The 18,212-nt window shown below is 44.2% G+C and overlaps 1 protein-coding gene across 2 annotated transcripts in view; it reads right to left on the bottom strand.

Annotated features, from left to right (window-relative positions):
* The window catches only part of ARHGDIG (Rho GDP dissociation inhibitor gamma), a 140,884-nt gene that overhangs the window by 82,740 nt on the left and 39,932 nt on the right, over positions 1-18,212 (bottom strand). For both annotated transcript variants that reach the window (XM_075565228.1, XM_075565227.1), the window contains exon 2: positions 2,488-2,670. In XM_075565228.1, the coding sequence (XP_075421343.1) occupies positions 2,488-2,670 (183 nt within the window). The remainder of the gene's footprint in view (positions 1-2,487; positions 2,671-18,212) is intronic.

Here is an 18,212-nt window from a genome sequence, read left to right as displayed (position 1 = left end):
CATGTCCAGAGGTCAACTCCAGTACCTGGTGCAATGGAAGGGTTTTGGACCCGAGGAGAGGTCTTGGGTTCCTTTGAAGGAAATCCACACGCTAAGGCTTCTTAGAGCCTTTAGAAGTAAATTTCCAGACAAGCATTTTGAGGATCGTCCGGAGTCCGCTCCTGAAGAGGGGGGTACTGTTAGGATCTCGGTGCCTCTGCACAGTCAGCGCAACCCTCGGACCACACAGGGCGGTAGTAGAACTTCCCCCTACCTGCAGTCACCCCCGTGGGCCATCAGCTCGGCCGTCGCCGCAGTCCCACTTCCCTCGACTGCTCTGCCGCTTCTCCTTCTCCTCGGCAGGAGACACGGTCCTTCCGTCCCACACGCACGCATGCTCCTCCCTCCGGCATGGCTCGTGTGCACTCCTTGCTTACAGGGCACGCGCCTGCACCCGTTCCTTATCCTCCACTCCTGCTGGCAGTCTCCGCTCCCCTACACCGCACAGACACTTCCTGAGGTCTTTAGTGATCACCTGTGCACCTTCACTGCACCTATCCTGAGCAGCTCCCTGCAGTCCTCCTGTTCCGCCCCCCAACCCTGGTTGGTCTCTCTTACCTTATCAGGCATCCCTGAGCCCTCATTCATCGCTCGACATACTTACTGCATGGAGCTAATGTGGTATTCTCTCAGTGATTCCACAGATTCAGACACGGCTCGTACAACTACCCTCTTTGGCTCTCGACCTCGGCTCTCCTCGGACTTCATACTCTATGGCACCCCTTGATCACGGCCTGGACCCCGACTCTTCTCCTCTCTCCGCTCCCTGACCTCGGCAAGGCTTCCACGATTCTACTCCAATACCCAGTACCGGCAAGTATTGTCTACGTTACCTATCTCATGCCTGGCAACACTTTACTCCACACTCCGGACACGCTCCCTTTGCTGCGGGTATCCTTACTAACCCCTTCAACACAGGGGATGGGTCTGGTCTGCGGGCAGCACCGGCATAACACTGTATACCTTTGACCTTATTACAGTATATATTTTTCTATTTCTGCATATTTCCCCATTTATTTGTTTTCCCGTACCAAGCTCTGCACTAAGGAGAACAATCATTGTCAATTTTCTCAATTTTATTTAAAGCACATTTAACTTCGCTTTACCCTGTGTGACTGGTAACCAGTCCCAAACAATCATTCATGAGCGAATTAAGACATTTTGAAGATATTTTTTTTATAAATCCCCACTGCTAAGAGTTCATCCCTGCTTGTAATAAATCATCTATTAATGGCACTTAGGCATCTGTGCAGTCTCACATAACCCTAATATGCCTTGAGAACTTGTAACCATTCACCTGCTGAGAGAGAGAGAACAGGTGGCTTTATGTGCACTGTGAGGGCTGTAAGCAGTTTTGAGATTAATTCATGTCTAGCAATTAGAGATTCTATGACAGCTTGCAACCACTGGGTGCTTTTGAAAAACCCCAAAATGCATGTACAGTACAGTAGTTACTCCATAGAAAGAAGCGTCTTAAAAAGAATTAAAGTAAATAGAGACCCTACATCCAACCCACTGTTCTTAAAAATGCAAAACAACATTAGGAAACTACTTGGCGATCTTGGCTTCCGTAAACAAAAGCACCCACAAAGAAAATATTTGTCCTCTTTTGTTTCTTTAGAAATTAAGCACACATTCTCGTTTGTTAGGTTCTCTGAATTGATTGTTTGTACTGTGCATACCAATCTGTTCACCAATCTTAAAGTTACTTGAACATTTAAAAATACTGTTTAAAACGAAGTGCTTTAACAGTACAGAAGCACTGGAAACAGTGACCAATACAAAACAAATGCTTTCCTGAATTCATCATGGCCTATAAACTGTGATAAAATATTATAATATAATTATGCGTATATTTGGAAAAAGACCTCTAGTATCTTATATTGCTTAATTCTCATATTTATGGAAATGAAGTGATTACAGCAATTTAACGCAAATGCAGTTCTTCAAAAATTGCTTTAAAAAAACAATAGGGTATGTTAACCAATGATTTTGCAGAAATGCCTAAAAAAAGCTAAAGGCATGCATCAATCTTACGCAGCGCTTTGAGGTGTGATTTCACCAGTGCACACTGAACACCACTGTCTAGCGGTATTGCAAATAAACATTCTTAGGCCGCGCTTATAGTCCTGGCGACGGTGACGCGATGGCGACAATGACGTCACACTGCGGTCGCTGAAAAAATCAAATTGAATTGACTTCCAGTAATCGCGACCAAGCCGTTGCGCCGCTCCTACTATAAGCACACGCGACAGATTCAATGCATTTGTTTTGACGCGATGTCGCGTCGCTGGGACTATAAGTTCGGCCTAATATTTCAGATAACAGACTACGCAAATGGCTCAATTTTACTATTAAAATTAAATTACAGAAAATTCTTCATTTCGGGCATCAACATAATACATTACATATATATTACCACTAGACTACTTAACTTGCTTGACTTACCCACATCTGCAGGCAAAGAACCGAGAAGAGACTGCTTGTATTTGATCAAGCTCTCATCCTCTTTGTCCAGCTCCTGGATCTCCTGCAGAGATTTCTTTTCTGGAGCCTTGTAGTTCAGATCCACTTCATCTTCCATTTCCTCCTCAATCGCATGTTTAATTCCATCCTGGTCAGCCATGATGTCTGAAATTAAGTGAATGAAATGTGAGATGTTTGCAAGGTAACACAGACAAGTAAAACAAAAAGAACGATTCCTGCACTCCTACCTATTAGGCTAAAAAATAATAATAACCTAATGAAAAAGGGTAATTTTGTTAAACCCTATGGCCAAAGCATTTATAAGCCTGCATGCAACGACAAGGCATAACCGTATGCAGGTACCTACACTGAATATATGTCATAATTGTCCCATGGACCGGTGAAAAAATGTGTGAATGCCCTGAAGGGGTTAAATAAAGCATAAGCTTATGTGAGTAGTGCAGTTAAAATCTGGCCAAAGCCAGTATCATAGTTACCCTAATGTATAGGTAAACGGTGGGTGCACAAATTCCCTGGTGTGAATATAATAAAACTTACACATATTTCTTTCTGTCAGCCTTATACATTCACCTACTCTTCAATAGAGGGTGATGTCCAGACTGACACTGGGGTGTATTATACCTGCACTAATAGGAAAATTGGTAGGGGCTCTGAAACTGCTATGTAAAGCATCTGAGCCAATAAACCTGCCCCTATGACGTTTCAGAAATACTATATTTAAAATGACGTTAGGGAGTATGCAGCAAGGAAAAGGATTTCTTAATATTTGTGAGAAACTGTACATAATACCGCGCTCCTCCCTATAGACAAGTAAAGACTTAAAGAGTATTCAAGTTAACATTTAATATAACATTGTTCTATGTACAGTACCATGTTCTTTCAAGTCACTGGTCATTATGAAGATTAATTAAATTATATACTGGATGACCAGATGTGCATAATATAAATAGTTAATAGGACTATATGGACTTCATAGACACATTTATTTTGAAAAAGTAGATTCAGAATGTGAACAATTCCCCCAAATTAAAGTACAAACGTCTTCATGAATAGGCACCAGGCAGAAAAGTTGGGATGGGGATAGCGGGGCCTTTATTTGGCATACAAATTAATGTATAAGTGCATTTTTCAAAATGAGACCAGTTTACATTTATATTAACAATTCTGGATTACAAATGATGTTTCTTCAAAGTAGCCCTTGCACAATGCCGAAATATTCCGTCGTTAAGATTCCCTTGCTCCATGCTGTAGCACAGGCTATAATTATAGTTTAACATTTCAGACAACTTATGCTACTTTCTGTCACCATTTATTTTTTAGATAAATGCCATAAAAAAACGGTTGCTCCCAAGATTAATATGAATGAGTTTTTAGAATTGGATAAACCGATAAAAGAAAAAATAGGAAAAAAGGTAGAAAAAAAAAGATTTAATAAATACTAAACATAAGACATTTTAGAGATTAATTAGATTATGAAAATGATAAGCATAGAAAGTGGAAAGGCACAATAGTTTTGATTTGTTTAGACAGAAAGAAGGGAGCAATCAATCCTAAGTGATTAGCTGTGATTTGAAAAAGAAAATCCCACATTGATCTAATGTAATGCATCTGAGTGCAGCTAACGAAACAGAATGGGAAATGGTGCCATTTATAACAGAGATTCCAAACTCCAGTCCTCAAGAACCACCAACAGTGCAGGAGGTTTCAAATATACCACGGCTTGAGCAAAGGCGGTTGAGCCAAAATGATCGGGACACCTGTGCTAATGAGGACTAAGTTGGGAACTTCTGATGTAGAAGGAATCCTACTTTTTTCCTCAGATCTCAAGGTTTGGGGCCTGGACAAAACCATAGGAGAAAAGTGAATAATTCTGGAGTTGAGGGTAAAAATAACATATATGTTTCAAATAGATTAAAGATTTTACAAACCAAATAACTGGTAGGAATGTGACTTATTCAAATATTTTTTGAGGAAGAGATCTGAAGAATGAGAGTTTTGAGGAGAACAGTGCAAGAAACCCTTTAGACGAGGGGAAATAGGGTAGTACAAAATTCAGCAAAAGAAAACGAATAAAGAAAAGTGGAATTTTTCATCTTTCTGATGATATTCTCACCGGGAATCAAGAAAACCTCCTCCGTAAGGGGTTGTCTTTTGCCCCTTTTCGCAATTTCAATGGGTTACAGTTGTTTGTAGATCTGAATAAATGTACACGTCATTTGAAACTAAAAATACATTTTCGGAAATTAGATGGAAAAATAAATATGGATCTTCTGTCATATACAGTATGTTGCAAATCGCTCTAGATAATACATTTCATTTACAAATGTAAAGCCAAAATCCACCTTTTATCCAGTGGAATCTAATGATATTGGTCTACTGCTAGTGTTTCCCTATGTAGATCGTAGAATAAATAATATTTTATATGTACATGAAGCTATTAATACAGATATAAATAGTTATTGAAATATATGGAGGTGTATTTTAAGATATATATATATAATACTTAAGAGTATTAATAATATGGTGTAGCTTTTAAAAAATATGAATATGGTGAAATAAATATGATGCAGAAAGATAATAAAACAAAGTAAGGCTGAGTCCCCGCTGGCGCTGACTGTGCTTGGCGTGGTTACCTCTTTGAACACGCCCACGCATGCTCTGCCAAGCTCAGTGCTTGGGGAGACAAGGGAAAGAGTCTTTCGAGCGCAGTGCAGGGTCACATGACCCTGCTCTGATCAATGGGGAGAGAGAGGTGGGGAGAGAGAGAGGGGGGAGAGAGAGGGAAGGGGGAGGGAGAAAATGGAGGTACACAGACACACACACAGACACCCACAGATACAGCCCTGGGCCAGCCAATGACACGCCCCCTCCTTAATAGCCACGCTCCCCGCTGCTACTCTAAAATTATTGCAGGACAGCCGATCGCTCATGCTTGAAGAGCTGATGATGTCACCGCTCTCAAGCATGAGCGAGCTCAGCGGCAGCGTGGTCGGAGCCTAAGGCCATGGTCCCAGTGCCTTCTACAGCGCATGCTTCGGCGTGCACTGTGCGTACAAGCACCGCCCCCAATCAGTCCGGTCCCAGTAATTACCACGTTGCGGAAGGTGCAGCCGCGCTCTACTGCAAGTTTTTGCAAATACAAAAAAATTGTATTTGCAACTTGCGACCCTGCGGTTCCGCAAATGAGGGCGAACCAGCCACTTGAGGTCATGGTCACCCCCTGCAAACCCCCCACCAAGCCCCTCCCATTGCGATCTCTCCCAAGACCGCAGATCGCAGGCGCGCGTGCTACAGTGCACACTGGGACCGCAGCCTAAGGCTGGGGCCATAGTACTGCAGATCGTGCGGAGGTGTCCGCACTCTGAGCAAACAGACTGCCTTAAGGCAGTGTTGGCGTCCATGCGGCGTGCGTCCGTGCGGAAGCAGGAGGGGGCACGCATTGTGTGAGAAATCAGTTAAACTGATTTCGCAGCATGACAGACAGGTCACATGAGCGGTTCGCCCAATGAGGGCGAACCAACTCCGTGATGTCTTTAGGAATGCCCCCAAGAACACCCCCAAAGGCCAGGACAGCACCCGCTTCCCACAGCCTCCGCGCGGCTCCGCACAGGAGAAGGCACCTTGGCCCCAGCCTAAGAACCAACAGGGATATTCAGGTTTGGCTAAATGCCTCCTGGTTTTTGTACATTTAGGAGAATTAAAGCTGGATTCCAGAATCTCTGTTAGATCAGGTTAAACAATGTGACATTACCTTGAACAGGAACAGGCATTATTTTCCATGAGTTAATGTCTTCACTAAGGTAATTGTATGCAAAAATAACAGCTGAAATTAAGCTCATTAGCATGGGGCTATCGTCTCATTATTTCAGGATAAAGCAGCGTTATTTTCAAATAACGTGACAATATTTAAAGATAAATCAAATTTCTAATGAGATGTTATGTGGTAAGGTACAGTACTAGTAAAGACAGCAGAGATACCTGGGGAAAATGCTCATTTAAATATGTAAACAGTGGTGGACAAAAATGTTAAATACTTAGGAGCCAGCGTTTTGTTCCAAGCGCAGGGAAAGTGATGGGGTACCCGAGTGCGACAACCCAGTGCCCCTCCCACCTGTCAATGGCTCGTTATCACTGTGTGTTTGTCAGTGTGTAAAAGTAACACACTGATGATGCAAATACAAACTCACAAACAAACACACTCATACATGCACACACGGTCTCTCACAGACACACTCACTCTCTCTTTCATGTAGACACTCTCTCATACACGTTGTGCAAATGAATAATGTTACCCTAGTGGCGCTATCTAATTCAATTAAATATTCTTAAATAGAATAAGTGAATAAAAGTGAAGATATAAATATATTTCAAAGTGAGTGAACTTATATCACTAATCAGTGCATAAAATCAACGTGCACGTGAAAATCTAGTGAATAATAAAACATGAATATACCGACAAATTGGTTATGCAGCTTCAACCCAAATTCGGATTGCTTTCTCAATCCAGGCAGTAGTATTCTTTCGTTTTCATGTTGAAGGGAAGCGCAATCATGAAATAGAAAACATATATGCTTCCAATATTGTGGTGTTGAATCTTCCCAATCCCCAAATGGTTGGTACTCACAATTTTCAGTTAGTTTCAATACACGTAAAGGTTTCTTTTTAAAGGATTTCAAAACGATAACCTCAGGACCAAATGATCAGGAAATACACACGAATGGAACCTTCATAGAGTAAATAAAGGACCGAACATAGTGCAGACTGATATGACACTTTATAATGGTAAGTAAAATGTTGAAATGCACTCACACGGTACTAGAATTATAAAAGCAGTTTGATCCAATGATCTACACTGACAGCTGGAACCTGGAGTACTCTCTCCCCCGTGCTATTCAGCTCCGTCGGCGTCTTGCTTCTCCGTGCTTCCGGGTGGTGATCTCCCGGATGTTCAAGCGGCAGGCGATTTTCTCAGGCAGCAGACAGCATGGTGTGCGACATCTACCGCCACATGGACACTCTAAGCATTTCACCTTAAAAGGTTTCTTCAGGAGTGTTTGATGAGTGGTACGGAGGCTCTTAAATACCCTCCATGATGTTCTAATTGACTGCTGCATAATTAGTAGCAAATGTTTACAGCTATGTATCAGCGTGGAGCTTGAATAGACTGACAGCAATATTGTTTCGTGCTTCTGCAACAATTAGACTTCTATATAATATACAAAGTTTATGTAAACATACATGGTGGTTCAAAAACACATAAAAAAATGCCTCATCTTACTTATCACAGACATACATAAAGCTATAGCTAGCTAAAGTTAAAAGTCAAACTAAAATCCTAACACAAATTCTAGTACCATATGAGTGCATTTTAACATTTTACTTACCACTATAGTGTCATATCAGTCTGCTGTATGATCGGTCCTTTATTTGCTATATGAAGGTTCAATTCGTATGTATTTCCTGATCACTTGGTCCTGAGGTTATCGTCTAGAAATCCTTTAAAAAGAAACCTTTATGTGTATTGAAACTAACTGAAAATTGTGAGTACCAACCATTTCGGGATTGGGAAGATTCAACACCACAATATTGGAAGCATATTGCTTTCTCTTTCATGATTGCGTTCCCTTTCAACATGGAAATGAAAGAACTCTCTCATACACACACCCATGCAGACACACACACAATCTCATATAGACACACACTCTCTCACTGACATACACAGCTATTCCGCCAACATCCCAGAGTGCATTGGGAGCAAGGAGGGCTTTGATTAGCTTTGCATTGTCTCCCCCAGATCACCATTTAGCTTTACCCCCAATTCACTCTCCGATCCTCCTGGTTCTCCTATATCCTCCCACTGCTTCCCTCGCTGGGCCAGGTGTGTTTACAGGTTTCGCCCCACATGAAGTAGAGGATAATATGTTACAAGGTAATTAAAAGTAAATTGGCACCCTCTATACCTACCATCCACTCCCCCTTATTTTAGGGTTCGGCTGGGAGTAATGTCAGAGTAAGGCTACGCTTATAGTGCCGGCGTCGGTCGCTAGAAAATCAAATAGAGATGACTTTCTGCGATCGCGACCAATCCGTCGCTCTGTTGCGTCGCGCTTTCTATAAGCGCATGCGAAGGCGGCAATGCATGTGTTTGGCCGCGACGTTGTGTCGCTGTCGCCGGCACTATAAGCGCAGCCTAAGGTATGATCTAAACAATTTTGTGTTGTTTCCCAGTGTTAACCTTAACATCTCTTAGTAAATATGGGATGAGAAAAATTTAGGCTGTAAGGGGCTGATTTGCATAGAATTTAGAAATAACTTTCATTACAAATACCATGTCATTTTAAGGGAGTAAATCCTGGTTAATGTTGCGTTATTTGCTTTAGAGCCTACCACATTATGATTAACAGGAGCCAAGTTAGGTAAACAGAACTTGATGAATGTAGTCCACACAGTTTAGGTGAAAAGTGAGGTTGCTAGAATGGAGTTAAAAGACAGATAACAGAGTTATCAGAGCGATATGTGGAAGGGGATGTAATGGTGGTACACAAAGGGAACACGTGGTGAAACAAACAAATGGTATTGTTAGGAAGATGCATGTCTAGTTAATATATAAATACCACAAGAATCTTGTGGCCTCGCTCTATTTGTATTGTATATGGGTATTAGATGGGAAGTTTTTAGACAGTAGTTAGGTCAGTCACATAAGGTGACAATGATGAATGATACATGCGTAAAACAAGCAATCTTTAGTGAGAATGGTACCAAAACCCACCTAAATGAGACGTCCAGATTGTCTTGATAGTAAGTTGGTGTCAAGATTATTCTCTCCTAACTTTAATGTATAGGGGCCATTAGATGTGCAAGGACTACTTTTTGAGTTTGGGGTGCTGTACATATGAAATTGGTAACATACATAATGTAAAAATATATAAACCTGGGGGGGGGGGGGCACCCCCCACACCGCTAGTTCCAGCCTCCATGAGTGCCATAGTTAGACAAAACTATAAAACAACAAAGCTGTTACTTACGGTTAGAAATGGAAGTTTTATTTAATGGGCATCACAATTAGAGAGAAGATGTATGTGAACCGGCTACAGGCTTCATCTTCACTGCAGTATATAAATATCACTTCATATTTTAATTTGCAACTTCTTACATATTAATGGCTTGGAGTTTTATTAAAATGTATTAACATTTTCACGTCACACTGCAATCATTATGTTTTGTTTTTACCTTATATTAATGTCAGTATGGGCTCATTACCTTCAGATTGGAAGGGAAATGGATATTCAAATAAGTTAATATCTTTTGTCAGGGAATGGCTTCTAGAAACAATATGTGATTTCCATAACATTAGGAGTTTACTTTGTACAACAATAAATCAAAACTTCCAGGTTCCCAAGATTCATTTGTAGAATGAACACAGAATTTCCTAAATATTTCTGCTTACAGTATTCAGTTCAAAGGCAGAAATATAATAGGGAGCGATATCCTCTACTCACTAGAACAAATAAATATTAACTTTCTTTTTTACCATTGTGAAATTGTTTTGCTGATGTATTGCAATCCCCCACTTTTTAATTTCCGTGGTTGCATTCTGGAGATATCACGCTGCAAAATTTGTCTCTCAGGGAAATTAAAATGGTAACTGCCATCCACAAACATTAAAGTAACATAGGGTGGCATGGTGGCATAAGAGCTGGTGCCAGTGAAACAATAAACAGGTTCAAGTTAAACACAACAAAAAACCCACAGTTTTAAGTGTAGCCCTGGGTAGTTTTGGGGCTATAGTTTTTCTCCTCCTGTACAGTAATCCCTGTACAGTAATCCCCGTTAAGGGCAGGTTTGCCAGGAGTAATCATGGGTTTTCCCACACACATATGCTGTGCAGTAAGGCAGTGAAGATAGTGTCATCAGGCTCTGTGTCCAATCACAGTGACACAGGGGTGGTGCCTATTGGAGCAACTAATTGCATAGCATTTCCTGAATTTAGAGCGTTCCTCTCCACTCTTGAGAGGATAGTCTATCCCAGCACACAGCACTTCCACTGCAACAAGGGATTCTGGGAAATGACATGCAAATGAGCACACCGCAAATGAGCATCTCCCAAGAACTTGCTTAAAAGCTGTGTCTAAAGCAGCATGCATTGGCTAAGGGTTCTTCATGTTATGTGAGCTTGAGATAAAAGGTGGCACTGTGCTCATTTGCATGTCATTTCCCAGAATCCCTTGCTGCAGTGGAAGTGCTGTGTGCTGGGCGATAATGGTGAAAGACAGGGTTGTAGACCTGTCTAAGACATGCAAATAAATATACAGTAATATTTACAGTTGCTATATATATATATATATATATATATATATATACACATACACACATGATCTCAATAATAACAATTCTAAAAACAAAGCATCCCCGTGGTTGAGATGGATAATTACTGACGGTCGTCTATAAAGGGTTAATACCCTTAAGTGAAGAGAGCAAGCTCCTATATCTGTTATAAAGTAGGTACTGCTGTTATAATGTTTGCAGATATATCTGCCTAATAGTCCTGTATATGGCACAGATATTATGTATGGCGCTGTCTTTAAACTGTGGAAACTTATAACTTGTAGTTAAAGCCCATTAGATGATAAAGTTTGACGCTGCCATGTCACCAGTATATCCCAAATTAGTACAGGGAAGTGGCAGCAAGGGCTATACACACAATATTAGCACAGTAGAATGTAAACCTATAAATATTAGTTTAATTATAGGATACAAGAATAAAAAGGCGACTTACAAATTAAATGGAGATATATTGGGGGAATCCTTGATGGAGAAGGATTTAGGAGTGCTTGTAGACTTCAGGCTTAGCAATAGTGCCCAATGTCATGCAGTAGCTGCAAAGGCAAACAAGATCTTATCTTGCATCAAACGGGCAATGGGTGGAAGGGAAGTAAACATAATTATGCCCCTTTACAAAGCACTAGTAAGACCACACCTTGAATATGGAGTACAATTTTGGGCACCAATCCTAAGAAAATACATTATGGAACTAGAGAGAGTGCAGAGAAGAGCCACCAAATTAATAAAGGGGATGGACAATCTAACTTATGAGAAGAGGCTAGCTAAATTAGATTTATTTACATTAGAAAAGAGGCGTCTAAGAGGGGATATGATAACTATATACAAATATATTCGGGGACAATACAATGAGCTTTCAAAAGAATTATTCATCCCACGGGCTGTACTAAGGACTCGGGCCATCCCTTAAGGTTGGAGGAAAGGAAATTTAACCAGCAACAAAGGAAAGGGTTCTTTACAGTAAGGGCAGTTAAAATATGGAATTCATTACCCATGGAGACTGTGATGGCAGATACAATAGATTTGTTCAAAAAAAGGTTGGACATCTTTTTAGATGGGAAAGGTATACAGGGATATACCAAATAAGTATACATGGGAAGGATGTTGATCCAGGGATTAATCCGATTGCCAATTCTTGGAGTCAGCAAGGAATTAATTTTTCCCCTTACTGGGGTTTTTGTTTGCCTTCCTCTGGATCAATAAGTAAGTATAGATATAGGATAAAGTATCTGTTGTCTAAATTTAGCATAGGTTGAACTTTATGGACCTATGTCTTTTTTCAACCTCATCTACTATGTAACTATGTAACTATGATATAGATGCCAAATCGATACATCAAGTTTAGGGTTACAAACCCTTAAGATAGTGTTGGTCTGATACTGCCTTGCCCCAAGAATATACCAGACCAATACAGAGTAGTAGCATACAGGACTACACACACAACAATACTAGCATAGTCAAATAAAGATATATAGATATCTATGTGTGCCAATGTAGTCATAGGAAAACCATGCAGAGAGTTGGATGTTCCCTCTGTGGGACATTGCAGTCCCTTTCACACGGAACCTCTGTGTGAGGATTGGACCTCGGCGCCGCCCCGTGACGTGCCCCACGATGGGAGGGGTGAGCACCTCACTGAGGTTCTGCACAGGAGTCGTGCCGTCAGTCGGAGGGACACCTCACGGATTAGCCTTAGGACCCGCCACCGTGACGTCGCGGGTGACGCTTCTCACTCAAGCGCCGCATTCCCACTACCAGGACCGGACCCAGCACACATCCCGTGACGCAACGCAGGGCGCTCCTGCTCACACTCCACGCCAGGGCCACATCCCTAGGGACATGCGAGGGGTTAACAACATCAATTACTCCACACCTGCAGTGCACTACCCCTCTACCTATCACTGGACAACTAATCTGTAATTATTCATGATTCATTGCCTGCAAGCCTTCCCATTGGCTTCCTGCTCCTTATATGCTCAGCCAGCCCTGAGGCAAATTGGCTGAGCATAAACTTCTGTTTATGTTTCGTAGTGCTTGCCTCAAGCATCCTGCTCCTGCATTCTGTCTTGATTTCTCTACCTTTGACCCTTTGAGCTTGTACCCAGACTGCTGCCTTCTCTGACCCCTGACCTTGGCTTGCATTTGGACTTCCACCTTCTCTACTCCTGGACCCCGGCTATGCACAACGACCATCCGACTTCTCCAATCCTAGACCACAGCGAGTGTCACGACCATTCTAACCTCTCCTACCCTGACCCAGCTATACGACTATGACTCTGCAATCCGGACGCGGTTACGCGGTTGTAGGTCAGTGTATTCTGACATCCCTACCTCAGCCTCTCAGTCCCATTCTGTTTGTGGTGAGCACTCGTTACACTCTGTGGGCCGTTGCAGGCCCCTTCAAAAGGGCCCCTCTGTGGGCCGTTGCAGTTTCTTTCACAGCCCCCTCCTTGAGCCTCCACTCCCCCCTTACCCTATACCTATTCCCCCCCCTTACCGTATACCTACTCCCTCCCATAACCTATACCTATTCCCCACCCTTACCCTATACCTATTTCTACCACCCCTTACCCTATTCCTATTCCTCCCTCTCCCCTATACCATTTCCCTCTTCCCCTTCCCCTATTCCTATTCCCCCCTTACCCGTTACCTAATTTCCCCCCTTACCCTGTATCTATTCCCCCCTCTTACCCTATCCCTAATTCGTACCCCCCACCATACCTATTTTCCCACCCATCCCATGCCTTTTTGCGTGCCAAAAGTCCTGCGGTTTTCAAGAAAAATATCTAAAGAAAATATAAAATCTAATAAACGTATCAGTGTGATTGGCTTCTTTAGAAATATGTAATCACTCTTCAAGTAAAAGTAAGGAGGGTTAATGGGTGTATATGAGCAGGAGATTGTATGTGAGGGGGAGAGTGTGTGAGGGAGTAGGAAGGGGAGATACATGTGGGATGTGGTGTGATAAGGGGGAGATAAATAGAGGGGGTGAGAGAAAGGGGAGGGGGGAAGTGTAAGAGGGGTGGGAGTAAGGCTGCTGATATGGGGGGCCCATTGGAAACTGTAGTCCTGGGCCCCATGAAAGCTGTCAGCGGCCCTGAATATAGCATATATTATATATCTATATATATATATATATATATATATATATATATATATATATATATAAAACTGAAATGTTTATCTGTGGTGTTTGTCTGTGGGTTTGTGCTCATTGGCTATCAAGCTCTCCTATTGGCTGACTGTGGGGCGAGCCTTGGCTGTGATTGGCACTTATTGCCTGACTACGGGGCGGGCCTTGGCTTTCATGGCCTCCGAGTGCAAGGAAGGTGACGTCATGATATACACACAGAGAGAGGGGAGATATATATGTGCCCAGAGCATGCACACGCTGTGGAAACCTGGCATCACTCCAGCAAGCCTTGAAGGAGAGAACCTGCCTGCTGCTGCTCTGTTGTGTTTCTGACTACAAGGTAAGTGCAGCAGAACCCCCCCTCCTCCCCCCAGCAGGCAGGAAACAAAACTTAACTTTCAGAACTACCAATTGCACTGCAAGCACTTTTGGACATTTTATTGTGCTTCTGCCACCCCTGGTCGCTTTCTGCCACCCCTGGTCTCTCTGCCCCCACCCCTGGTCTCTCTCTGCCCCCCCTGTCTCTCTTTGACCCCCCTTGGTATCTCTCTGCCCCCCCCCCCGGTTTCTCTCTGCCCCCTAGTCTTTCTCTGCCTTCCCTAGTCTATCTCTGCCCCCCCTGGTCTCTCTCTGCCCCCCCCTGGTCTCTCTTTGCCCCCCCCTGGTCTCTCTCTGCCCCCCCCCCTGGTCTCTCTCTGCCCCCCCCATGTCTCTCTCTGCCCCCCCATGTCTCTCTCTGCCCCTCCCTGGTCTCTTTCTGCCCCCCCCCTGGTCTCTTTCTGCCCCCTCCCCGGTCTCTCTCTATCCCCCCCTGGTATCTCTCTGTCCCCCCCTGGTCTATCTCTGCCCTGGACAAAAGAAATAGTATAAGAAGCCATATGGAACTATTTTAAGAAAGGCAAATAAAAGTATTTTAATTTCAATCAAATATTGTTGTTTTTCATTCTTCACTATAAAAGGGCGGTACGGTCTCTCTCCCCCCGTCTCTCTACCCCTGTCTCTCTTCTACCCCTCGTATCTCTCCTCCCGCCTCTCTCCCCCTTCCCCCCTCCCCTCACCCCACCAAGAGAGAACCTATTGCTAAAAAATTTGAATCCCACCCCTGCTCCGGCCCCCCCAGTGAGCCGCCGCCGGCGAGCTCTGAAGGGGGGGGGGGGGGATCACAACCCCTCTGGCGGTCCCCCCCAGTGAGCTACCGCCGTCGAGCTCTGAAGGGAGGGGGAATCACAACCACATTCTCTAGAGCAACCAAATTTGAGAGAGCTAACAGAGGCTGCACTCTGCAGAACAGCTGCCAGCGCTCCGCCTGCAAAGCCGCTTTCACTTGTTACATAAGAGACATGCTGACGTGTGTACACAGTCTGGACCTGCCGACAAAGATACAGTATGTGCACGAACAAAGGTTGCAAGCACTTACATTATTAAACTTCAACCGTATGTAAGCTTTGATCCTACTGGTACTTAACAGGCAATCTCTGATCTGTAAGAACCAAGGTTATGGGAGCATATAGAGGCTGCATGCTGCAAAACAGCTGCTAGTGCACTCCCAATGTGACTGCTCCAACACATTACATAAGAGACATGCGGACGCGTGTACACCGTGAGTGTACTTATACAGTCTAATGCTAGAAGCATCAACAGCTATATTAGCATCATCATTACTGTGACAGGGTGAATGAACGTCACCAGCCATATGCCTGGAAAACCTATGTTTAGGCTTGCAGTGCAGCAGTGACGAGGTTAAGTTGAGAAGGGCTGCTTAATTAGTCTGACCCCAGCTGCATAATCAAGGTGTTAAAACTCCAGGCTGTACACACATGCAGGAGAGCTGGTGAGGAGACAGGACTGAAAATGCTGAAGAGATTACTGCTGTAAGGTCTGTGTTGCAAATTACATGTGTGATGAACTGTCTGTCTCCTTTATACAAAAGAGAAGCTGCCTTATTTTTGTTTTGTCTGCTAAAGAGAAGCTATTTTGTTGTCTGCTAAAAATAAGCTATTTTGTTTTGTCTGCTGAAGAAGAAGCTATTTTCTTTTGTTTGCTGATGAGAAGCTATTTGTTTTTGGTGTGCCGTGTGTTTTAGGGCTCAAATAAATAAGCCTTATCCAAAGAACCCGCCTGTGTAGTTGTATGTACCCTGAAACATATGGTGTCAAGAAGTGCCGGGATTTTGAAAGGCCCCTGCAGTTAAAGGGCCACACACACACACACACAAGAATGAGAAAAATGGAAGAATTTTTTAAAGAGTTTCTGTGCGAGCAGACCAGACAGCAGGGACAGTTAATGCAGGATCAGGCCCGGCTACAAGCAGAGAGAGATGAATGACTATTGCAGCAGCAAACCCAGCTCCTAACCCAGCAGCAGGCAGCACAGGAGGAGCGGGTGGCCAAGCTGCTGACCCAATTCCAGGGGTCTGCCAGTCCAGAACTTGCAAACAAACCCGCGGTACTCCTGAGGAAAATGGCTCAGAACGATGATCCAGAGGCTTTTTTACTGACATTTGAAAGGGTTGCCGAAGCTCAGGGCTGGGCTGCAGATAGCTGGGCAACCGCATTGGCCCCGCTCCTCATAGGAGAAGACCAGGCCTCATATCAGGGCCTCCCTGCAGAACAGGCAATGGACTACCGAAAAGTAAAAGCCGCCATACTGGATCGCTTAGGTCTGACCCCAGAGACCTACCGGCAGCAGTTTCGGAACATGAAGTACACCACTAAGATGAGACCCCGGGTCCTCGCTCAGCGGTTATTGGACTTGAGTACGCGCTGGATACAACCCGAGGAGTGCACTAAGGAGGCAATTCTTGAGCAGGTGGTTTTGGAACAATTCCTACAGATAATACCCCCTTCCGCACGCTTGTGGGTAAAACGCCACGCTGCTGAAACCCTAGCTTTGGCGGTCCGACTCGTGGAGAACTTCCTTGGGGCTGAGGAGCAGGCGAGTATCCTGGACCCAACAGATCCGATTCCACCGGCACTTGCGGACGCCCAAAGAGGGAGGTCGGATCAAGGGGAACCTACGGCCCATCCACGCGCAACCGCCAAGTCCACCGGAAGGAGCAGTCGTTCCACCAAATGCTGGTCCCCGCCGAGACCCTCATCTACTTCCTGATGTCAGCTCATCGCAAAATGAGAGGAGCTTCCGAGGACGTCGCCCACAGGACCCAACAGATGCCTGGTCTCCAGTGTCCGGTCCAGCAGAGCGCTATCCAAGGCCCCCTCCTACGAGGGAACCTCTCCTACGAGGGAACCCTCTCCATGTTCCGCCTGCGGAGAACAAGGCCACCGGCATGTGGACTGTCCACGGATGGATTGTTCATTTGGGAGGACCGTCGCCTCAACCTTCACTGGAGAAAATTACAAGCCCTGGCTACTTCCAGCCCAGGTTGGGGGAAAAACTGTCCATGTCCTTGTAGATTCGGGCTCTGGGCAAACTCTGGTCTTCCAGGGACTGTTACCGCCTAACGTGTGTTCTTTTGACTCTCCATGGACATAGAATGTATACACGGCGATGTAAGACGTATACGATGGCCAAAATCTGGCTACAGGTAAAGGGTCAGGAGGCCTACCTCGAAGTAGGAGCCGCTCCTTGGCTCCCTGCCCCCATTGAGCTCGGCCGGGACTGGCCTTTCTTTTCGGAACTAATAGCCCCAGTCTCTCACGAGGAGCCTTATTCTGTGGCTCAGGAGAACCCTGGCAAACTGTTCCCCTTCACGGCAGAACTTTTCCCCAGCAGACACCAGGTTCCAAAGACTCGGAAGCAAAGACGCTCCAACAAACAGGACTGGTTGCAGAAATCTGGGTCTTAAGGTGACCATTCTAGTAGCAAGAGGTCACAAGTGATGGCTGGGGATGGCCAGAGGGAGGGGGATATGGGCCCTGGAGATTTACCAGACCTATACCTCCCTGACTTTCGCCAGAGGCAAAGGGAAAACACAGTCCTTGCTAGACAGTATGACAAGGTGGTAAAAATTGATGAGCAGATTTTAAATGCACAGGGGGTGATATTATTCCCCCATTTTGAATTATCAAATGATATCCTGTATAGGGTGAATAGGCAGACACAAACAGGGGAGGTCACCAGACAGATATTGGTTCCCAAGGCGTTTGTTAAATATGTGTTCACTCTAGCCCATACTGTCCCTTGGAGTTGTCACCTGGGCAGGGATAAAACATTGGACCATATTTTGTCCCGATTCTATTGGCCAGGGATGCAT

The sequence above is a fragment of the Ascaphus truei genome, chromosome 11 (assembly GCF_040206685.1).
Source record: "Ascaphus truei isolate aAscTru1 chromosome 11, aAscTru1.hap1, whole genome shotgun sequence".
Taxonomy (NCBI): Eukaryota; Metazoa; Chordata; class Amphibia; order Anura; family Ascaphidae; genus Ascaphus; species Ascaphus truei.
Note: the sequence above shows the minus strand (reverse complement) of the source record. Positions and strands in the feature narration are given on the sequence as shown.